This window comes from Strongylocentrotus purpuratus, unplaced genomic scaffold, assembly GCF_000002235.5.
Source record: "Strongylocentrotus purpuratus isolate Spur 01 unplaced genomic scaffold, Spur_5.0 spur5_scaffold_2, whole genome shotgun sequence".
Classification (NCBI taxonomy): Eukaryota; Metazoa; Echinodermata; class Echinoidea; order Camarodonta; family Strongylocentrotidae; genus Strongylocentrotus; species Strongylocentrotus purpuratus.
Window position 1 is genome coordinate 41,912,638 of NW_022145605.1, and position 17,717 is coordinate 41,930,354.

General features: G+C 39.2%; 2 protein-coding genes across 8 annotated transcripts in view; one reads left to right on the forward strand and one right to left on the reverse strand.

Moving 5' to 3' along the window:
- Positions 1-964: 964 nt before the first annotated feature.
- On the reverse strand, positions 965-10,549 carry LOC756740. Of its 7 annotated transcripts, none has more exons than XM_001196442.4 (8): positions 10,352-10,549; positions 8,557-8,741; positions 8,117-8,156; positions 7,151-7,259; positions 6,482-6,553; positions 5,987-6,062; positions 2,488-2,564; positions 965-1,813 (listed from the first exon to the last, which is right to left on the reverse strand). In XM_001196442.4, exons 2-8 carry the CDS (start codon positions 8,677-8,679, stop codon positions 1,735-1,737), a joined length of 576 nt encoding a protein of 191 aa, XP_001196442.1. In that variant the 5' UTR covers positions 8,680-8,741; positions 10,352-10,549; the 3' UTR covers positions 965-1,734. The 7 variants fall into 7 exon arrangements, with proteins under 7 accessions (XP_001196442.1, XP_011673394.1, XP_011673393.1 ...); XM_011675092.2 differs by having other exon boundaries at positions 8,557-8,718; positions 10,352-10,482; XM_011675091.2 differs by having other exon boundaries at positions 10,256-10,479.
- A 51-nt stretch (positions 10,550-10,600) lies between these two features.
- LOC115926883 (ADP-ribose pyrophosphatase, mitochondrial-like) overlaps positions 10,601-17,717 on the forward strand; it is a 32,919-nt gene continuing 25,802 nt past the window's right edge. Inside the window, exon 1 of the mRNA XM_030992475.1 lies at positions 10,601-10,809. The gene's annotated coding sequence lies outside the window, so the exon portion shown is untranslated. The remainder of the gene's footprint in view (positions 10,810-17,717) is intronic.

Sequence of the window (17,717 nt, forward strand, 5' to 3'; positions counted from 1 at the left end):
CATCAGTCTCTTCCTGTTCAAAATCATTTAAATTTGATAAACCAATTACATGTACATTTATTTTGATTGTAGCACTCATCTCTTGGAAGATCAGTTAATGTATTGGTGATTCACCTCTTAAATGCCAATGAGGTGACTAGTGTATAAATCCTTAGTATTTATACAGGATAATCAATATCCTATTCATTTTGATTTTACTTGTGATCATATACCTGTTGTATAATGTCTTGTTAATTGTACACAATTCAATGACAACTCCCACACAAACTGTCCACTTTGTCAATTATGATTATATATGAAAATGGCATATATATTTTGTGCTTATTAAATGAAAAACAAAACTAAAATGTTTTCTTGCTCGTTGCTCTAATGTTTTGTGTGTCCGTTTGTCTGTTTAAAACTTCAAGTGTGAGATTTTGATTCTTAATGTTTGGGAGTTTCAGAGGATGTAGCAAGGGTCTTGATATTAGGAGGTCAATGGTTCAAACCAAATAATGTTTGCGAACATCCCTAAAAATTGAAGTGCCACCACCAAGGAGTCGGGTTTCTAGTAAAACCCAATCTGACAGATACCTAAAGTACACCTGAAAATATGGTAAACCTCTCTTTAAGTTTCTCTTTCATCTTTATTTATCTCCGTGTCTCTTGTTTCTCTCTTCTTTTTATCTTTTGGATTAGAGAATATTTGGACTCCCTCTATCAATACTGAACTAAAAATGGTACTATAATGAAGCCTTGGCGTTATTTATTTTTAAGTTTAAAAATTTTCCTAATCAATCGGTCAATTTCATTGCATTTACACGCACACATTCATAACCTTTTTTTTGGTAAGATTTTGGTAAAACCCTTTGAGGGTTGGAGCCATCTCTCTGCTTAATAATTTTTTCAAGTTAAAAAAACATCTACAGAAAAAAAAGACTGAATGACACCAACATCAGTGAAATGTATCAAACACAGAGGACTTCATTATTTGAATGTACAGTCTTATATTTTAATATACAAAATCTACACATAATACAATACAATTCACAGAGACATGGACATTTGTACATTATTCACAAAGCAGGATGAAAGAAAATGCCATGCAATTGCAGGTCATCATATTTACATTTTAGTTTGCTTAAATTATTTTCCTTTACTTCTATTTTAGTTTTTACATTTTATTTCAAACAAGTCTACATTCCTAACATACTTCTTGTGACAGTCTGTGGCATAGCAGTGTTTGAGGGGGGTAGGGAAGGAATGACAAAACAAAGAAGGAAAGAAATCAGTAATAAGGGGAGAGAGAGAGAGAGATAGAGAGAGGGAGAGAGAGAAGGGGAGAGAGAAAGGGGGCAGAGGAGGAGTTCAAAAGGGGAAGGGGGGAGAAAGGGAGAGGGGGAGGAATGAGAAAAGAAGATGCTGTAATACTCCCCTCCTCCATCTAAGCAGTATCCCTGTATAATCCCATTCATGCATCTACCGTGACCAGAGAACATCCTGTGAGAGAATTTAAATTAACTACATATCTACGCCTGTCAAATCTGTTGTGACCCATTTTTATCATTCCACCATCAATTACTGATCGTTTGTGTTTATACATGTATATGTAGTATGTACTCATATATATTACTTTGTTAATACAAGTTTTTCAAGTCATGTGACCTACATGTATGAATTTCTATTTTTTAAACTTTGTGCTCATAGGTATTTAAATATTAGTTTTAGAATGTTAAACATAAACTCTGTAACATATCATAATTGGGACTTTTTCTTTGTTTTGCTGGCAGCTTTTTCAAGTTCCTCCAAGATTTCTTCCTTTTCTTGCACTGTCCTGTAAGTGAGAGAGGAGGGGAAGGAAGAGACAGAGAGAAAAGAACAGAGATAGAAAATTAAAACAATTGTAGCAATAATCAAATTCATGGCATAATAACTTTCCTTTATATTTTGAGAAATGTACATGTATATGACCAAGCCAAAGTAGCACACAATACGACTGCATTCACTGTCAATACCTGAAATACAGTAATTTTCTTAAATTTCCCTCGTACAATACAAAGCCTCTCTCTGACACTTTCCAAGCTTGTTATCTACCATTTCTCACAGTAGTTCCTCCCTCCCAAGCCTGTCAGGGTTTATACAGTCAAACCTGCTTTAGTGACCACCTGTCTACAAAGACCACATTTTTAGTTTCCCTTGAAAATGGTTTCTTATTGAAACATGTACTAAAGGAGCCTGTATACAAAGACCACTTTTTAAGTTCCCTTGGGCCGTTGCTATAGACAGCTTTGACTGTATATCTATTTTCTTACTTTGCCATTTTTTTAACCATTTATTTCTGAAAGTTGCTCCTTGACATGTGATGTGTCTACAGCCCCCTACCACCCCTCCCATACACCTTTTGTTGTTAACCCGTTGCCCATGGAAACTGGGTGGTCCCTATATTAAGCCTATGGTAGTCACAGAATTCAGTAGTCAAGGGGTTAATATCCTTGTCCTGCTTCTTACCTTGTCATCTGCTCCACCATCTCTGATAATTGTTCCTCTTGGTTTAACGCTTCTACGACTTCACTCTCTAACTTTTGCTACAAGAAATACAAAACACCAAGAAGCATGAAAAAAAAGTACTTATACCTACAATGTAGCTGTGAGCCACATCACAACAGACAATGTAATTCTTCTCTGGTTTATTTGTGAGGCCTACTTTCAGGCGCGGATCCAGGGGGGGGGCCGAGCGGGCCTTGGCCCCCCCCCCCCCCCCCCGCAAAAAAAAAAAAAAAAAAAAAGAGAGAAGAAGAAAGGAAAAGAAGGGGAAGGGAAAGAGGAGAGAAAGGGAAAGAAAAAAGAGGAAGAAAAAAAGAAAAGGGGAAAGAAGGAGATCGGGGGGAGGGGGGGGGCCGAAAGAGCCTTGCCTCCCATGCTGTTGACCCCCCCCCCCCCCCCCCCCCCTCCAATCAAAAAAATAAGAGAGAAGGAAGGAAAGGGAAAGAAAAAAGGAAAAGAGGAGATACTGGCGTACGGATAGGGGGGGGGGGCTTGGGGGAAATCAAATTCAAACGTGGTTTATTTCTAATTCCACAACGGTGGATTACAAATAATGCTGAAATTACTTAATTTCCGAGATTTTTCCTCACTTTTTAGTAAATTATACGTTTGTATGTGTTTGTTGGAAAATGACAAATTCCTAAATTTACAGCAAGGCATGAAAAATGATTCTTGTGATTCCTACATGTCAGGGCCCGAGGTACGGCAGGGATCGGGAGCCTCGAGCTCCCTCCCCCCCCCCCCCCCCCCCCTACACTTTTTTTGAAAAAGTATATTAAAGAGAAATAAAATAGAATGAGAGCAAGAAAGAGAGAATAGTTAACTGCCAGTGTTAAAAAATAATGAGGCATCAAAATATGCTCATCTGACCGGGATTAAATGCCTAAAACCCCTAGGCTTCCGGGGCTCTGCCCCCATGGACTCCACCTATAGGGCCCTACGGCGGGCCCATAGATGCTTATCTGACGGTAATTTAATGCCTAAAACCCCTGATTTTGGGGGGCTCTGCCCCCTGTACCCCACGCCAATAGTGTCCTGCCAGTGTCACAAAATAATAAGGTATACAAAAAAAATGCTCATCTGATCTTAGTTAAACGCCTAAAACCCCTGAGCTTCCGGGGCCGGCTCCGCCGTCTCGACCCCACCAGGGGCCCTAAGGCGGGCCCCTGAATGCTCATCTGACCGTAATTTATTGCCTTAAACCTTGCGGGGTCGGACAAGGTATCAAAATGTGTTTATCGGACCGCAGGCACGTAGCCAGGGGGGGGGGCGTAGGAAGAAAAAGGAGCAGACAAAGGATATCTTTGAAATTCAGACGAGGATTAAGAATCAAGAACGGTACAGCAAATCGTCTTCTTTCTCTCTTAAGCTTATGAAACGTCAAAGCTTCCGCGCTTTGCGCGCGGGAGGGGGGGAACCTGAATTCAAACGGGGATTAAGAGTCGAGAACGGTACAACGAATCGTCTTCTTTCTTTAATATTTTAATGAAACGTCAAAGCTTCCGCACTTCGCGCAGGAGGGGGAGGGGGGAGACTGAATTTAGACAAGGATTAAGAGCCGAGAACGGTACAACGAATCGTCTTCTTTCTCTAATGATTTAAGGATTCGTAAAAGCTTCCACGCTTCGCGCGGAAGGGGGAAAACTGAATTCAGACGAGGATTAAGAGTCGAGAACTGTAAAACGAATCGTCTTGTTTCTCGAATGATTTAATGAAACGTCAAAGCTGCCGCGAGAGGGGGGACCTGAATTCAGACGAGGAATAAGAGTCGAGAACGGTACAACGAATCGTCTTCTTTCTTTAATATTTTAATGAAACGTCAAAGCTTCCGCGCTTCGCGCAGGAGGGGGAGGGGGGAGACTGAATTTAGACAAGGATTAAGAGTTGAGAACGGTACAACGAATCGTCTTCTTTCTCTAATGATTTAAGGATTCGTAAAAGCTTCCACGCTTCGCGCGGAAGGGGGAAAACTGAATTCAGACGAGGATTAAGAGTCGAGAACTGTACAACGAATCGTCTTGTTTCTCGAATGATTTAATGAATCGTAAAAGCTTCCACGCTTCGCGCGGAAGGGGGAAAACTGAATTCAGACGAAGATTAAGAGTCGAGAACTGTACAACAAATCGTCTTGTTTCTCTAATGATTTAATGAAACGTCAAAGCTGCCGCGAGAGGGGGGACCTGAATTCAGACGAGGATTAAGAGTCGAGAACGGTACAACGAATCGTCTTCTTTCTTTAATATTTTAATGAAACGTCAAAGCTTCCGCGCTTCGCGCAGGAGGGGGAGGGGGGAACTGAATTTAGACAAGGATTAAGAGTCGAGAACGGTACAACGAATCGTCTTCTTTCTCGAATGATTTAATGAATCGTATAAGCTTCCACGCTTCGCGCGGAAGGGGGAAAACTGAATTCAGACAAGGATTAAGAGTCGAGAACTGTACAACGAATCGTCTTGTTTCTCGAATGATTTAATGAAACGTAAAAGCTACCGCGCGGGAAAATCTTAATTCAGACGAGGATTATTTTCGAAAACGGTACAACGAATCGTCTTCTTTCTCTAATGATTGAAAGAAACTTAAAAGCTTCCGCGCTTCGCGCGAAGGGGGGGGGGGGGACCTGAATTCAGACGAGGATCAAGAGTCGATAACTCCACAACGAACCGTCTTCTTTCTCTAATAGTTAAATAAATCGTAAAATTTCCCGCGCTTCGCGCGGGAGGTGAAAAACTTAATTCAGACGAGAATTTTTTTCGAGAACGGTACAACGAATCGTCTTCTTTCCCTTATAATTTAATGAAACGTCAAAGCTTCCGCGTTTCGCGGAGGAGGGAGGGGGAAACTCGCCCCTCCCTGCACCGACCCCCCCCCCACATTACGTTACTGTTGGTCACCATTATACGTACCAATATTTGGCTCGCAAAATTTCAAATTTGGGCCCCCCCCCCTAAGAAATCCTGGATCCGCGCCTGCCTACTTTATTATTGTGAAGTGATCAATTAAATAAGCTAGCATACACTGAATAGATGTTTTGAAAGGGTACAAAATGAACTCCAAACAACAGGAGCAATAGTCATGAGATGGCTGGAATACTGAAGCAGTAGATAATGGATAACTATGGAATGATGAGAACTGCTACAGAACCGTTAATGTCTAGAACAATAGAAGCAATCATGTTAGCTAAATCCAAAAACGTGAAACATATCTATATAACACAGCTTTCAATATGTGTCTTTCATATGGTAATACCCATCAGGCCATAACTAGAATGAATCGCTAAATCAAAGGAAAAATTCATTAATGTTTAACTACATCTAAAATATTGACACAGTTCAAGTTCATAAAGTAGGGGTCTATAGCTAGATCAAAACTATTTTGTAAGCATTTATTCCTAGCTAAACCCACAGACATTTGAAAACTCAATCAAAATAAACAAAATAGTAAATAAAGATAGCATGAAACTCACACAAGCGGCCTCTAGTGTGTTGAATTTAGGGCGTTTAGTTGCAGGAGCCTTCAGATTCCTGGACTTGTCCAGTATCCTGTAAAGAAATTATAAAAGCAAAATTCCAGTTGTCTAATGTTAGGAACTAGAAAAAGGGCAATCCACCCTTAATAGCAAGTTGACTAATAAATGTTTGTTATGACTGAAAGATCTTTGGGTCAGAATAATCTCAAACAAAATTTGAGCCATCCATGTTATATTATTGGGTATATCTCTCAAAGAAAAAAAAATCCTATTTTGGTACGAGGCAAATGGGAAAGTTGTTCTTGATCAAGTCAAATGAGGTTCACATATCTGTATGTTTAGAACTATCAACTTCAAGCATAATTTTTTTTCTAGTTTTTGTCCAATTTTGTTCAGCCTTGTTCAACCTTTTTCAACAACAGATTTATTTTTCCTTTTTTTCTTTTCATCCAGCTTCCTAGCATTGATATGGCGTAGTTGTTCTTTCCTTACCTTTTCTTCAGACTATTGAGAACATCTCGCACATCTGAATATGCCACAGAGCTTGTCTCAGAAAGCACCGATCTGAAATGTATCAAAGATTTTCAAGTCGTCATTACAAGGATAGACAGCTGTCACATGAGAATTAAGAATTATGTTACCCTGACGAGGGTGAGCTTTTCCTTTGGTGTTTGGAATTCAGGTACACCATGAAAAAGTTGAATAAAGTTCTCTTTGAGCCGAGACATAAAAACCAGTAAGCTAAATTGTTGTTTTTCCGTGACAACATCAACGTTGCAAGGGGGATTGGGGATTGCCTTAAAGACCCCAACAAAGTAAAAAAGGAAATATCATTTGACAAGCTTTTTTCAATAATATTGGGTTATAAAAATGCTTTAAAGGACTTGCATTACATTCAATTTCAGACTAAATTACCCCCCCCCCCCCTTCCCCTTTCTCTGTTAATAAAATCAATCATTTAATCTTTTTGGATATCATCTGCAGTTGAACCCTATTAGACAAAGTTGTTAATGGTTGTGATGAGATTCATCATGATGATAATAAACGTGATGACGGTAACGACAGTGGTGCACAATGATCATGAGAAATGATACTGGTGAAATAGAAAAATTGCTGTAGAAAGAAAAATTCTTTAAATTGTGTTGAGTCCCCTATACTCACATGATGGCACTGTCGATTGTTTGAACAAGTAAAGCCTGAGATGATTTAGTGATGGGTTTCCAATGTGAGAAGGTCCTTGCAGATACTGTGCGCTCCTTGAACATTTCACCTGAATAAAGTTATATTATTATGAATGATAATCATTTCATTCTTTTTTCAATTTTTCAATTCTTTTTTCACAATTTTTTTTAAATAGATTTTTTTAATAAATTATTTCATTTTTTCTCCACTTAAAAAAAAATCATTCCATTCTGTATTTGTATGTTTTTAATTTGTTATGAAGAGTGTTGAATATACTTTGAATTATTTTATCTGGTTTTATATATACAATATATATATTTAGTTGAAGTTAAAACCAAACTCCTGTCAATGGCATAGGGGAACATGCCCCTAAATCAAATGGTAAACATAAGAGATAACAGAAGAAAGAAGTAAGAAGGCAAAATAAAAAAAGAAAAAAAAATCCTTGTATATTATCTTCCTTGAACATGTCACCTGATTGCCAAGAGAAAATGAATATAATTATTCTGAGAATCAGAAGGGTGTTGTCGAGTCAAGTCAGTGAATTCTTACAACTGGCTCTTGCAATACATCCATTCAATAAGATCTCTCCCCCCCCCCCCCCCCACACCCCCTGCCACTAAACAGGAAATACAATGTTCTACTTCTGCTGCCTGTCTTGAGCTGTGACTGATCATGATTGATCTCAGATCCTCCAATCAAACCCCTATCTCTTTAATACACAGGAGCAATAGATTTTTGAAGTTGCAATGGATTGGTAATCACTGACAACTCCTAATACCGGTAAGACAGGCATGTGAAGACACCAAAACAAGAAAAGCATACTGCAGGTATAGATGGAAATGAATTGAAGAAATGATAGATGGACGGGCAAGGTCCTGTACATGTTTGGATAAAGCTCTGAGAAGAAGGAGCTCTGAGAAGTTCTAGCTTCAAGGGACTTACCATCACCGTTTTGTGCTTTCTTTCTTTTGGACTTGGAAATCTGTACAAAGGGAGAGAAAAAAAGGAAAGATGTCACTGTTGTCACATTATGTTCACAAAGTTAAAAATTCTAACTTGCATTTTATCTGCATAAAACATGTAACCCCCCCCCCCCCCCAAAAAAAAAAAAAAAAAAATCTTATTTGGTTGAAACATCGACCAAATAGTTTGTCATTAAAAGATGTATTAAAGAAACTTGTACAATTAATGGTAGTAGAAGTAGTAGCAGCAGCGGTAGTAGTAGTCGTTGTAGTAGTAGACTTAGACTACATGTACTTTCTTAGGTAATTTGCTTAGCAATCAAGCTAATCTATCACAAGGTCCAAAAACATGAACTGCCCCAAAACAAGACCAATTTTCATCTCCCTTGTGTAATTTTTATCTATAAATACATGTATTACCTGGCTGACATTAACAGCTGTCCTAACGATAGGACTGTCGCTGCGAATTCGTGATCTTGACGTTGAAGCCTTCTGTTGGGATTTCTTGCCTGTGCTTGATGTCTTCTTAATAACCTTAGGCATCTTGACAATAATGTTCTTTCTTTCTTCCGAGACAGGAATCTAAATAAGATTTACAAAGGCATCTATGGAAGGTGAGATAGAGAATTGGATACTTATTGGTAAGTAGAATCTAATCATTTTCTCATTATGCATTCATACATGTGGCTGAGGCAGACATACTGGCCTGAATTCATAAAGGAGGTTTGTCGACAAGCCTAGGTTTATGTGTGTCATATGATGCATTTCAGACCAAATTTCAGACCAAAGTTCAGTCAAACCTTGGTCTGAAATGGGTCGAGACGCGTCATATGACACACATAAACCTTGGTTTGTCGACAAACCTCCTTTTTGAATTCGGGCCACTTTCTCAACAGAGCATATTTCCAAACAGAACAGACTTAATAGCCCACATCTGCGCTACAGCCTTCAGTCATTATCAAGATCTTCCTTTGTAAAGGGATCGAGGCACTAGTTTTTTTATTTTATTTTCCTTCTAGAATTTGACAATTTTTTTTTTGCTATCCAATTTTGAATACCTGCACATAGAGACGAGTATGAACTACGAATATGATGGCCGACGCTGACAAAGTGACATGGTATTGGTTATAACTGCCCAAATGCCTTATGGGCTGGGCTAATGGCCCCAAACTTAGCCCAGGGTCTTTCGGGTCTCATCTCTACAGGTTCTTGAAATTGGGTAGACTAGTAAAAAAAAGAATAATATAGGCCCTAATAAAAAAATAAAAAATTTAAGAAATGCACCATCACAATCACACTCATAACTCAAACTCAAAGCCATATAGTCAAACACATTTAATACTCCTACACAGAGCTACCAAGTGCCACGCATTAGGCATGACATCACGCATTTCGAGGGTCTGAAAACGCTCTCACGCACGACGCGCGCGTTAGATTTGTAAAAAATGCTACAGTATACCTCATTATACGCGTGTTATACCCTCGCACGAATAATGAAAATGTCACGCATTGCAGATCTTTGAACTTGGCATCTCTGCCTACAATGCACAAGGTCAAATTCAATGGTATGTGAATGGTATGTACCGGAAGTCTGTGTGTGGCAGCAGATACTTGTTATTTAATGTTAACCCCTCAAAAAGTATGGAAAACATGCCATTGAGCAAGAACATCATGAAAGATAAATCAAAATCAAAGACAAAGTTTCAGAGATGCGAGTCTTGAATTTCTTGCATCCAGATGACCACAGAGCTTTGTTGATGAGTGTAAACGGAAACCTTTAATTTATTTAGTCACATTAGACCTTAGACCGAAATGTCTGTCTCTTTCGTTCGTTAGCCTCTGATTATTTTGGGTAGGATCGGCTCTAAAGAGAGGAGCCGACCCTCCCCGAATCAGAGGCTAACGAATGAAAGAGACAGAAACTTTGGTCTTATATAATAGGCGGCATAGATCTAGGCCTAGACCTATTCATTAAACATTAAGTTAAAGTTACCTCACTCGAAAATACCGGAAAAGTGCATAAACAGTCAGTTCAGCTCGATCAGAATCAGATGTGGTCAAAATTAGTAAAAGAAGGCTACAAAGATCAGATAACTTTGTTGAATGACGTTGGGGATACCTTCAAAATTCAAATTTAGCGTGCCTTCTTCTGATAATTATGACTTCTTCGTTCTTTTCTCGAGTGTTAAACTTGAGGTGACAATGAACTTCTTACTCTTGTTGTTGAATTCCTCCACTTTAGCTTGGCCTTGCGAAGAACTGAGGTGAGCTGTGCCTGCTAGATTCGAGTATTTAGCTAGCTAGCTGCGAGCTGAAAGCTTATACCTATACGAAATCGCAAGCTAGGGGCCCGGGCGCGACAGGGGAACGGGCTAGCTCTGGCTATAGGCTGCGTGTTAGCAACACAGCACTGCCTATCTGTGTAGATTTCGTTTTCGGCGCCGCCGTTAAATTGATTTGTCGCCCTCATGCGTCAGATGCATTGCAGCAAATGTTTGTTGGACCGCCCATTTGGAGTTTCTCTGAATTCAAGGAATTAATCAAATTACCCTTTTTCATTTACGAGGCACTAACGTCTGATATTTTAAATACGTATACAGTATTCGAGCTTGAAAAACCCCAATTTTGACGACAACCTGACCGCCAGATCAGCACCATTAGTTCCTTAAAAAGGTAGGTACCTCGATCAGTGTGTGTGAAACCTGAAAGTGAGTTTCGTTTGCATCAACCTGATGAATGAATGGTAAGCACAGCGGATCAAACAGCGAGCTAGCTGGAGCTGGAGCCAGGCCAACCGATTAGGCCAGCGCAGGCCACAGTTATGGTCATGCTCATGACATGGCAGCTGGCCGTGCTGGCAGGCTATACGTTTAGTACTTTAAGAGAGTAGATTTGTAGTCAAAGGTCTAGGGCTAGTCATAAATTAGCTTTTCCACATTGCCCATGAGTACTAGTTTTGCTATATCCCACTACTAGGCCTATTGCCATTTACTATTTAGGCCTAGACCTAGTCTATGGAGGAATCAAATTTTTATTTATGGACAGTGTAATGACGGTGACAAATTGGCATTGGGTGACAAAAGTTCACAGATATTTTGAAAGATATGAGGTCTAGTCTACTCGTACTTTAAGTATTAGGAAATGTGATATTCGATCCATGATTTCTCATATTCTACACAAAATTTAGTTCAATTATTACCAAATTGACCGCAAGTGCAAGGTTTTTATTACAAATCGGTGCAAATAGAAAATTTATCGTCGAAGAAATTTCGAAGATATCGCGATCTCAAAATTTGATGTCAGATCAGAATGCGCTGCATTTTTAGAAAAATTCATGAAAAAAAGAAGACCTTGATTCACAGCGTTTCGCACACTGAAGTTTACATCTGATTTATCACAAAAAGTGATCAATCAAATATAGACGGTTAGACCCTCTATAGGCTCTAGGTCTATTTAAGACTTTAAGTTGAAGATAAAGACCAGTTATGGTCATGTGATTGCATTTTGAAAGAAACGTTGTGGAATCGATCAGAAAAGGTTGTATCGGTGTGTACTGCAAGGTTCTGGAATCATCAAAATGATAAGAAATTTGGCTCAGTCTTCGTAAAGTTACAAGCACTGTACACAGAATATGGGACACGCCAATTATCTCTCACATCCCAGTAAATAAACTAATTTACCAAATTAGTTGGCGGTTTCCCGGCAAAGTTTTATCGTCATGTATTAGTCAAAACATATTCTTTCACATGATTGGTAAATGGTAATAAGAGCTTCCATCTCATTTTTTGAAATTGGGGCGTTTCCAATACTGGTCTTTACCTTTAAGATAATTGCATATTTTGCAAGGCGAACTATACAATGAGTTGGTACCACTTTTTACATGACATCTGCTCTCAAAAAGATTTCCAGACCCTTGTCGGTAGGTTCATATGTTTTTTCGGGACGGACGCAAAAGACTGCAAAATTCACCATATTTTCATAATTTCACACCCGATTCCATAGAACATTTTGTCGCTAGGTAATATTATTGTTAAGTATCTCTTTCCAATGGTGGTTTCAGATTTTGTGAGAGAGCGAAGCAAGGTCAAGCTCGAACTATGGTCGCACATCACACTCATTGTCACACCACCAATACCGTACTTACTAGAGTCATACTTAGTTGTTGTAACAAATTACTAATATATTTATTCACTTTTACTTGTTTTGTTTAGATCTACTGTATATTACTTATGAGGTCTTGTAGATCTACAAATATAGTGACTGTTTTTTTGGACACAATTTTTTTTCTGCTTCAAGTTTAAGCCTTTATTTTGATTTTCATTGTAGATCTAACGTTACATTGAGCGGCATCGCAGTTGCAATCCTTGATATTGGCTTTGGCTCTATTAAGGTTCATAACTTCATACTCATTTACTGACTTGATTTTCCAAATCATTTTAGATCTACATTTGATCTAATCTATTTTGTTGACAGTAGATTATTATCTAGCAATTTCAATCAGACAACATTTTTATCAATTTTCTTGTTCTTCTTCTTTGATATAAGTACAGGCCACCGCCAGGTGTATTCTCGTATACTCTGTAACTTGCTTTGTTTTAACTGATAATTTTATCTTGAAATTCCTGCTCATGGAAAGTTATAAAAGGTCACCCTTAGGATTTTACACCTGCAGTGGCCTATTGAACATAATGGGTTTTATTAAAACACAAAACTCATTTAAAATAAAATCTGGAAGTGATTACCGGTAGGCCTACTCATTGGTATGACAATTTGAATGGTGCCCTTGTCATTGCAGTACGTGTCAGTGTTGAATGTTGATACAGTATAATTATGATGTCAATCTTTGTGTATTGAATTGCCACCTGTGTGTGTGCATGTATGGCTATCTCATTAGACGTTGGAACAGGAATATTAGTTAAACCAGTTATGAGAGATGTACATGTATGAGAGCTACACCTAGAGGGAGACATTGATCTTCACAATGACAATGAAATCTATTAATGCATACTGTAAGATGTGCCCATGGTTTGTGCTTAATTTATTGTGTGAGGAATGTGTATAATCCACATTGTACATGTACGTAAACAAAAGCATGATGACCAAATAAAGGAAATCCTAAGTGAATTATTTCTTCTCCAAAAAAGAAGAAAGATGGTAATTAGATTTTGTTGAACTAGTTTTAAAGCATACTTGTATTTACCATTTAAAAAGTCATAAATTCTCCTTGGAAATTATGTATTCACAATTTCTTGATCAATTTTCTTCAGTGTACAATTACACAATTGATATTTCACTTTTGGAAATGACTGTGAGAAGAACTGTTCTTAAATGGAAAATTTCCTGATACTTAATTTTTGTTTTATACAGTAGGTTTCTATCTGAGTGTTGGTAAAATGCAAATACAGTACATGTACTGTACTTGTAGTTTCTACCTTGAAAGGATCCATAAAATGCTTCAATATGAGGCCAAACTACTACATTGTACAAGCAACATAAAATGAGAAAGTCATTAAAACTGCAATATATATAGTTGTATATACAGTGTACATGGTACATACATGTAAAGGTGTACTTTCATGTTAAGTAAAATATTTGAAAATCAAACAGTATATAGTACAAAGCTCAGGTTCATGTACACTGTACATGTACATGAACCTGAGCTAGCCTGAACATGACTGAACCACTTTATATTTTTGGAATTGGGAGGACTTGCTCTATATTTTCTGTGTAATTCCTGTAGAGGGCAAATTCAACGTTTAGCACAAAATGGTTTGGAACCAGCATCCTTGGCATCTTGGCTAATATGACGTCACACTTTGGTACTCTATATGGGTTCCATGACACATGCTCCGCCGACGATTGCTCTGCCGACAGTTACTCCGCAAAACGCGACATTTGCTCCGCGACATTTGCTCCGACGTCAAATGCTCCGCCGACAGGTGCTCCGCCGACAGTTGCTCCGCCGACAGTTGCTCCGCCGACAGTTGCTCCGCCGACAATTGCTCCGCCGACAGATGCTCCGCCGACAATTGCTCCGCCGACAATTGCTCCGCCGACAATTGCTCCGCCGTCAATTGCTCCGCAAAACGCGACAATTGCTCCGCCGACATTTGCTCCGCCGACATTTGCTCCGCCTGAAGCGACACTTGCTCCGCCGACATTTGCTCCGCCGACAATTGCTCCGCCTGAAGCGACAATTGCTCCGGTGACATTTGCTCCGCCGACAATTGCTCCGACGAAATTTGCTCCGCCGACATTTGCTCCGCCGACAATTGCTCCGCCGACAATTGCTCCGCCTGAAGCGACAATTGCTCCGGTGACATTTGCTCCGCCGACAATTGCTCCGACGACATTTGCTCCGCATGAAGCGACACTTGCTCCGGTGACATTTGCTCCGATGACATTTGCTCCGCCCAAAAAGTGTCCCATTAAATACAAATGCTACTAGTACTACGACAAATGCTTCGCCGACAATATTTTTTTTTCACGGGTTGTTTTTGTTTCTTTCTTTTTTCTTCATTTTCTGAATGCATTTCATGAAATTATGTAAATGAAATGAAATGAATGAATGTTGATGATGTGGGAGGAAAAAGCAGTTGCCTAAAAGTCATTTCGAATATACTGAAATAACTTTCCATCTATCACTGTACGTCCCACATAATGTACACTAAACACTCATTACATGTCATGGGAAGTTTTTTTTTTTTTAAGTAGAGCAGCAAGCCACATTTCAAACAGCTCATCAATATGTAAGACCTGAAATTACCTCAATGAAAGAAGACTAATAACATGAGAGGAAAGAAAAGAGCAAAGAAGACAACCGTTTTTTGCTATTCCCCATAATGTTTGATTTAAAAAAATAAAAAATAAAATTATAGCTCCTTACGCAAGTTCTCCGGCGAAAGATAATTACTGGCCGCTCAAAATCTGTTTCATGTATTACTCATTAGCTGATCCAAAGCTCAAGTCTATCTCTCTCTCTCTCTTTCTCTCTCTCCCATGCTCCTCCTTTTCCTGTTTACACCGTTTTCTTGTCTTCTTTGCTCTTTTCTTTCCTCTCATGCTATTAGTCTTCTTTCATTTCCATCACTTCTTCTCTGCTCCCTCTCTCGAGTTCTATTTCTCTCGTGAAATTGAAACGTAAAGTAATACAATCATGTAGTACATTCTTGTTTAGAATAATATTTTCAATAATATCCAGTCCATTTTCTAAAGGTTTCTTTCCTTTAGTTAAGTGTATGTAGCTTTAATATATATATGTTAGTGTGTAAAACACTCCGTTTCATTCGAGTACTTTGTTTTCACTGAATAATTTAAGGGACTCACGAAGCCACCGGAAGAAGAGCAATTGGCTTATCATGAAGAACTAACATCAAACTGCAACAAAATGATTTGTATAAATGTGAATAAGCAGAAAGGCTGCCATCTCATTTTCCCGTCTGAATGGGTTCTCTTCCTTACGTATATAAGTGCCCTTATTTTCTAAACTTTTTTTTTCTTTTTTTTTCTTCTTATTTTCTAAACTTCCATGATGACCTAGTATATTGTATAATGCTTTACCTAGTAAGATGCATTGATCGAGGTAATTTCAGGTATTACATATTGATGAGCTACTTGAAATTAACTACGAGGTATGCGCGTATTGGGGAATGTGGCTTGCTGCTCTACTTTTTTTTAAAATCTTCCCACGACATGTAATGAGTGTTTAGTATACATTTAATATTTGGGACGTACAGTGATAGATGGAAAGTTATTTCAGTATATTCGAAATGACTTTTAGGTAACTCCTTTTTCCTCCCACTTCATCAACATTCATTCATTTCATTTCATCTACATTATTTCAAGAAATGCATTCAGAAAATGAAGAAGAAAAAAAGAAGCGAAGCATTTGTCGTAGTACTAGTAGCATTTGTAGTTTATGGGACACTTTTTGGGCGGAGCAAATGTCGTCGGAGCAAATGTCGGCGGAGCAATTGTCGCTTCAGGCGGAGCAATTGTCGGCGGAGCAAATGTCGGCGGAGCAAATGTCGGCGGAGCAAATGTCGGCGGAGCAATTGTCGCTTCAGGCGGAGCAATTGTCGGCGGAGCAATTGTCGGCGGAGCAAATGTCGGCGGAGCAAATGTCGGCGGAGCAATTGTCGCTTCAGGCGGAGCAATTGTCGGCGGAGCAATTGTCGGCGGAGCAAATGTCGGCGGAGCAAGTGTCGCTTCAGGCGGAGCAAATGTCGGCGGAGCAAATGTCGGCGGAGCAATTGTCGCGTTTTGCGGAGCAATTGACGGCGGAGCAATTGTCGGCGGAGCAATTGTCGGCGGAGCAATTGTTGGCGGAGCATCTGTCGGCGGAGCAATTGTCGGCGGAGCAACTGTCGGCGGAGCAACTGTCGGCGGAGCAACTGTCGGCGGAGCATTTGACGTCGGAGCAAATGTCGCGGAGCAAATGTCGCGGAGCAATTGTCGCGTTTTGCGGAGTAAATGTCGGCGGAGCAATCGTCGGCGGAGCATGTGTCGGGTTACCTCTATATGATGTCATGAGGGAAGCAATAGTTAGCAGGATGTGCTCGTCTTTGACGTCATCAAACTTTCAAGAAATTGCTCTCTATTTTCTGTGTAATTTCTGTAGAGGGCAGCCTAACACAGACATGGTACGAGAATGTCCAAATTAGGCACTCTGTTTCAAGATGATGTCATGAGGGAAGCCTGGTTAGCAGACAGGATGTACTTCTTTTTGACGTCATCATACTTTGACGTAATCAGTGGCGATAACTCGAATACAGTGTAGACTTTGTTAAATGATGTCATTATTCAAAACGTATCATGATGTCATACAGAGGGGCTTCCTATTTATGAAGCAGTGTTGGATTGACGTCATAGCATGAGGAAGTTTTTGGTTATAAGTTAACCACCCTGCTCAAAACTGTCTGTGTGAATGTTGGAAGTGCTAATAAGGTTAACACTGCTACTCTCTGCTCAAGGCTTAAACTCTGTCCTTAAAAGTTTTTTAAAGTTTTAAAGCTCAATATTGCCGTTCTTCGACTTACAGCTTCAGATATTCAGAGTGAAGTCAGTGCATGTAAATAAAGCAGCAAGATTGAAGTGACTGCTTTCTTTACTATTGTCAAGTGTGAGTATATTGAATGACTGGATATTTTCTTATTTTATGGAACAAATCACATGTATATATACATGTAGAAGTAACTGGTATATATACATGTATACCGGTACTACAGTGTTAAGAAACAAAATCATCACAAATTTCATGATACTATCAAGCAGTTAAAAAGGATTAATGGGCATACATGTAACTGGGAAAATGATTTGAAGTATCATCTGTGGAGAGCCAGAAGGGCTTTAATAAGTCTCTGTTAAAGTGTAGGAGTTAATGCCCTTTTGGCTTCAAGCAGAATATCAAGGGCACCATGGAAGTGAACTCACAGCCAACTTCCAAGGAGACATGGAAAAGTGCAACACTTTCTTTACACACAAAGACATAGTTTGTGTAGCTTAAACACCTTTACTGGTAATTAAAAACATCCAACTTCCGATCTACGTCATCTTCGTAGATGGTTAAAAAATTCTTATTT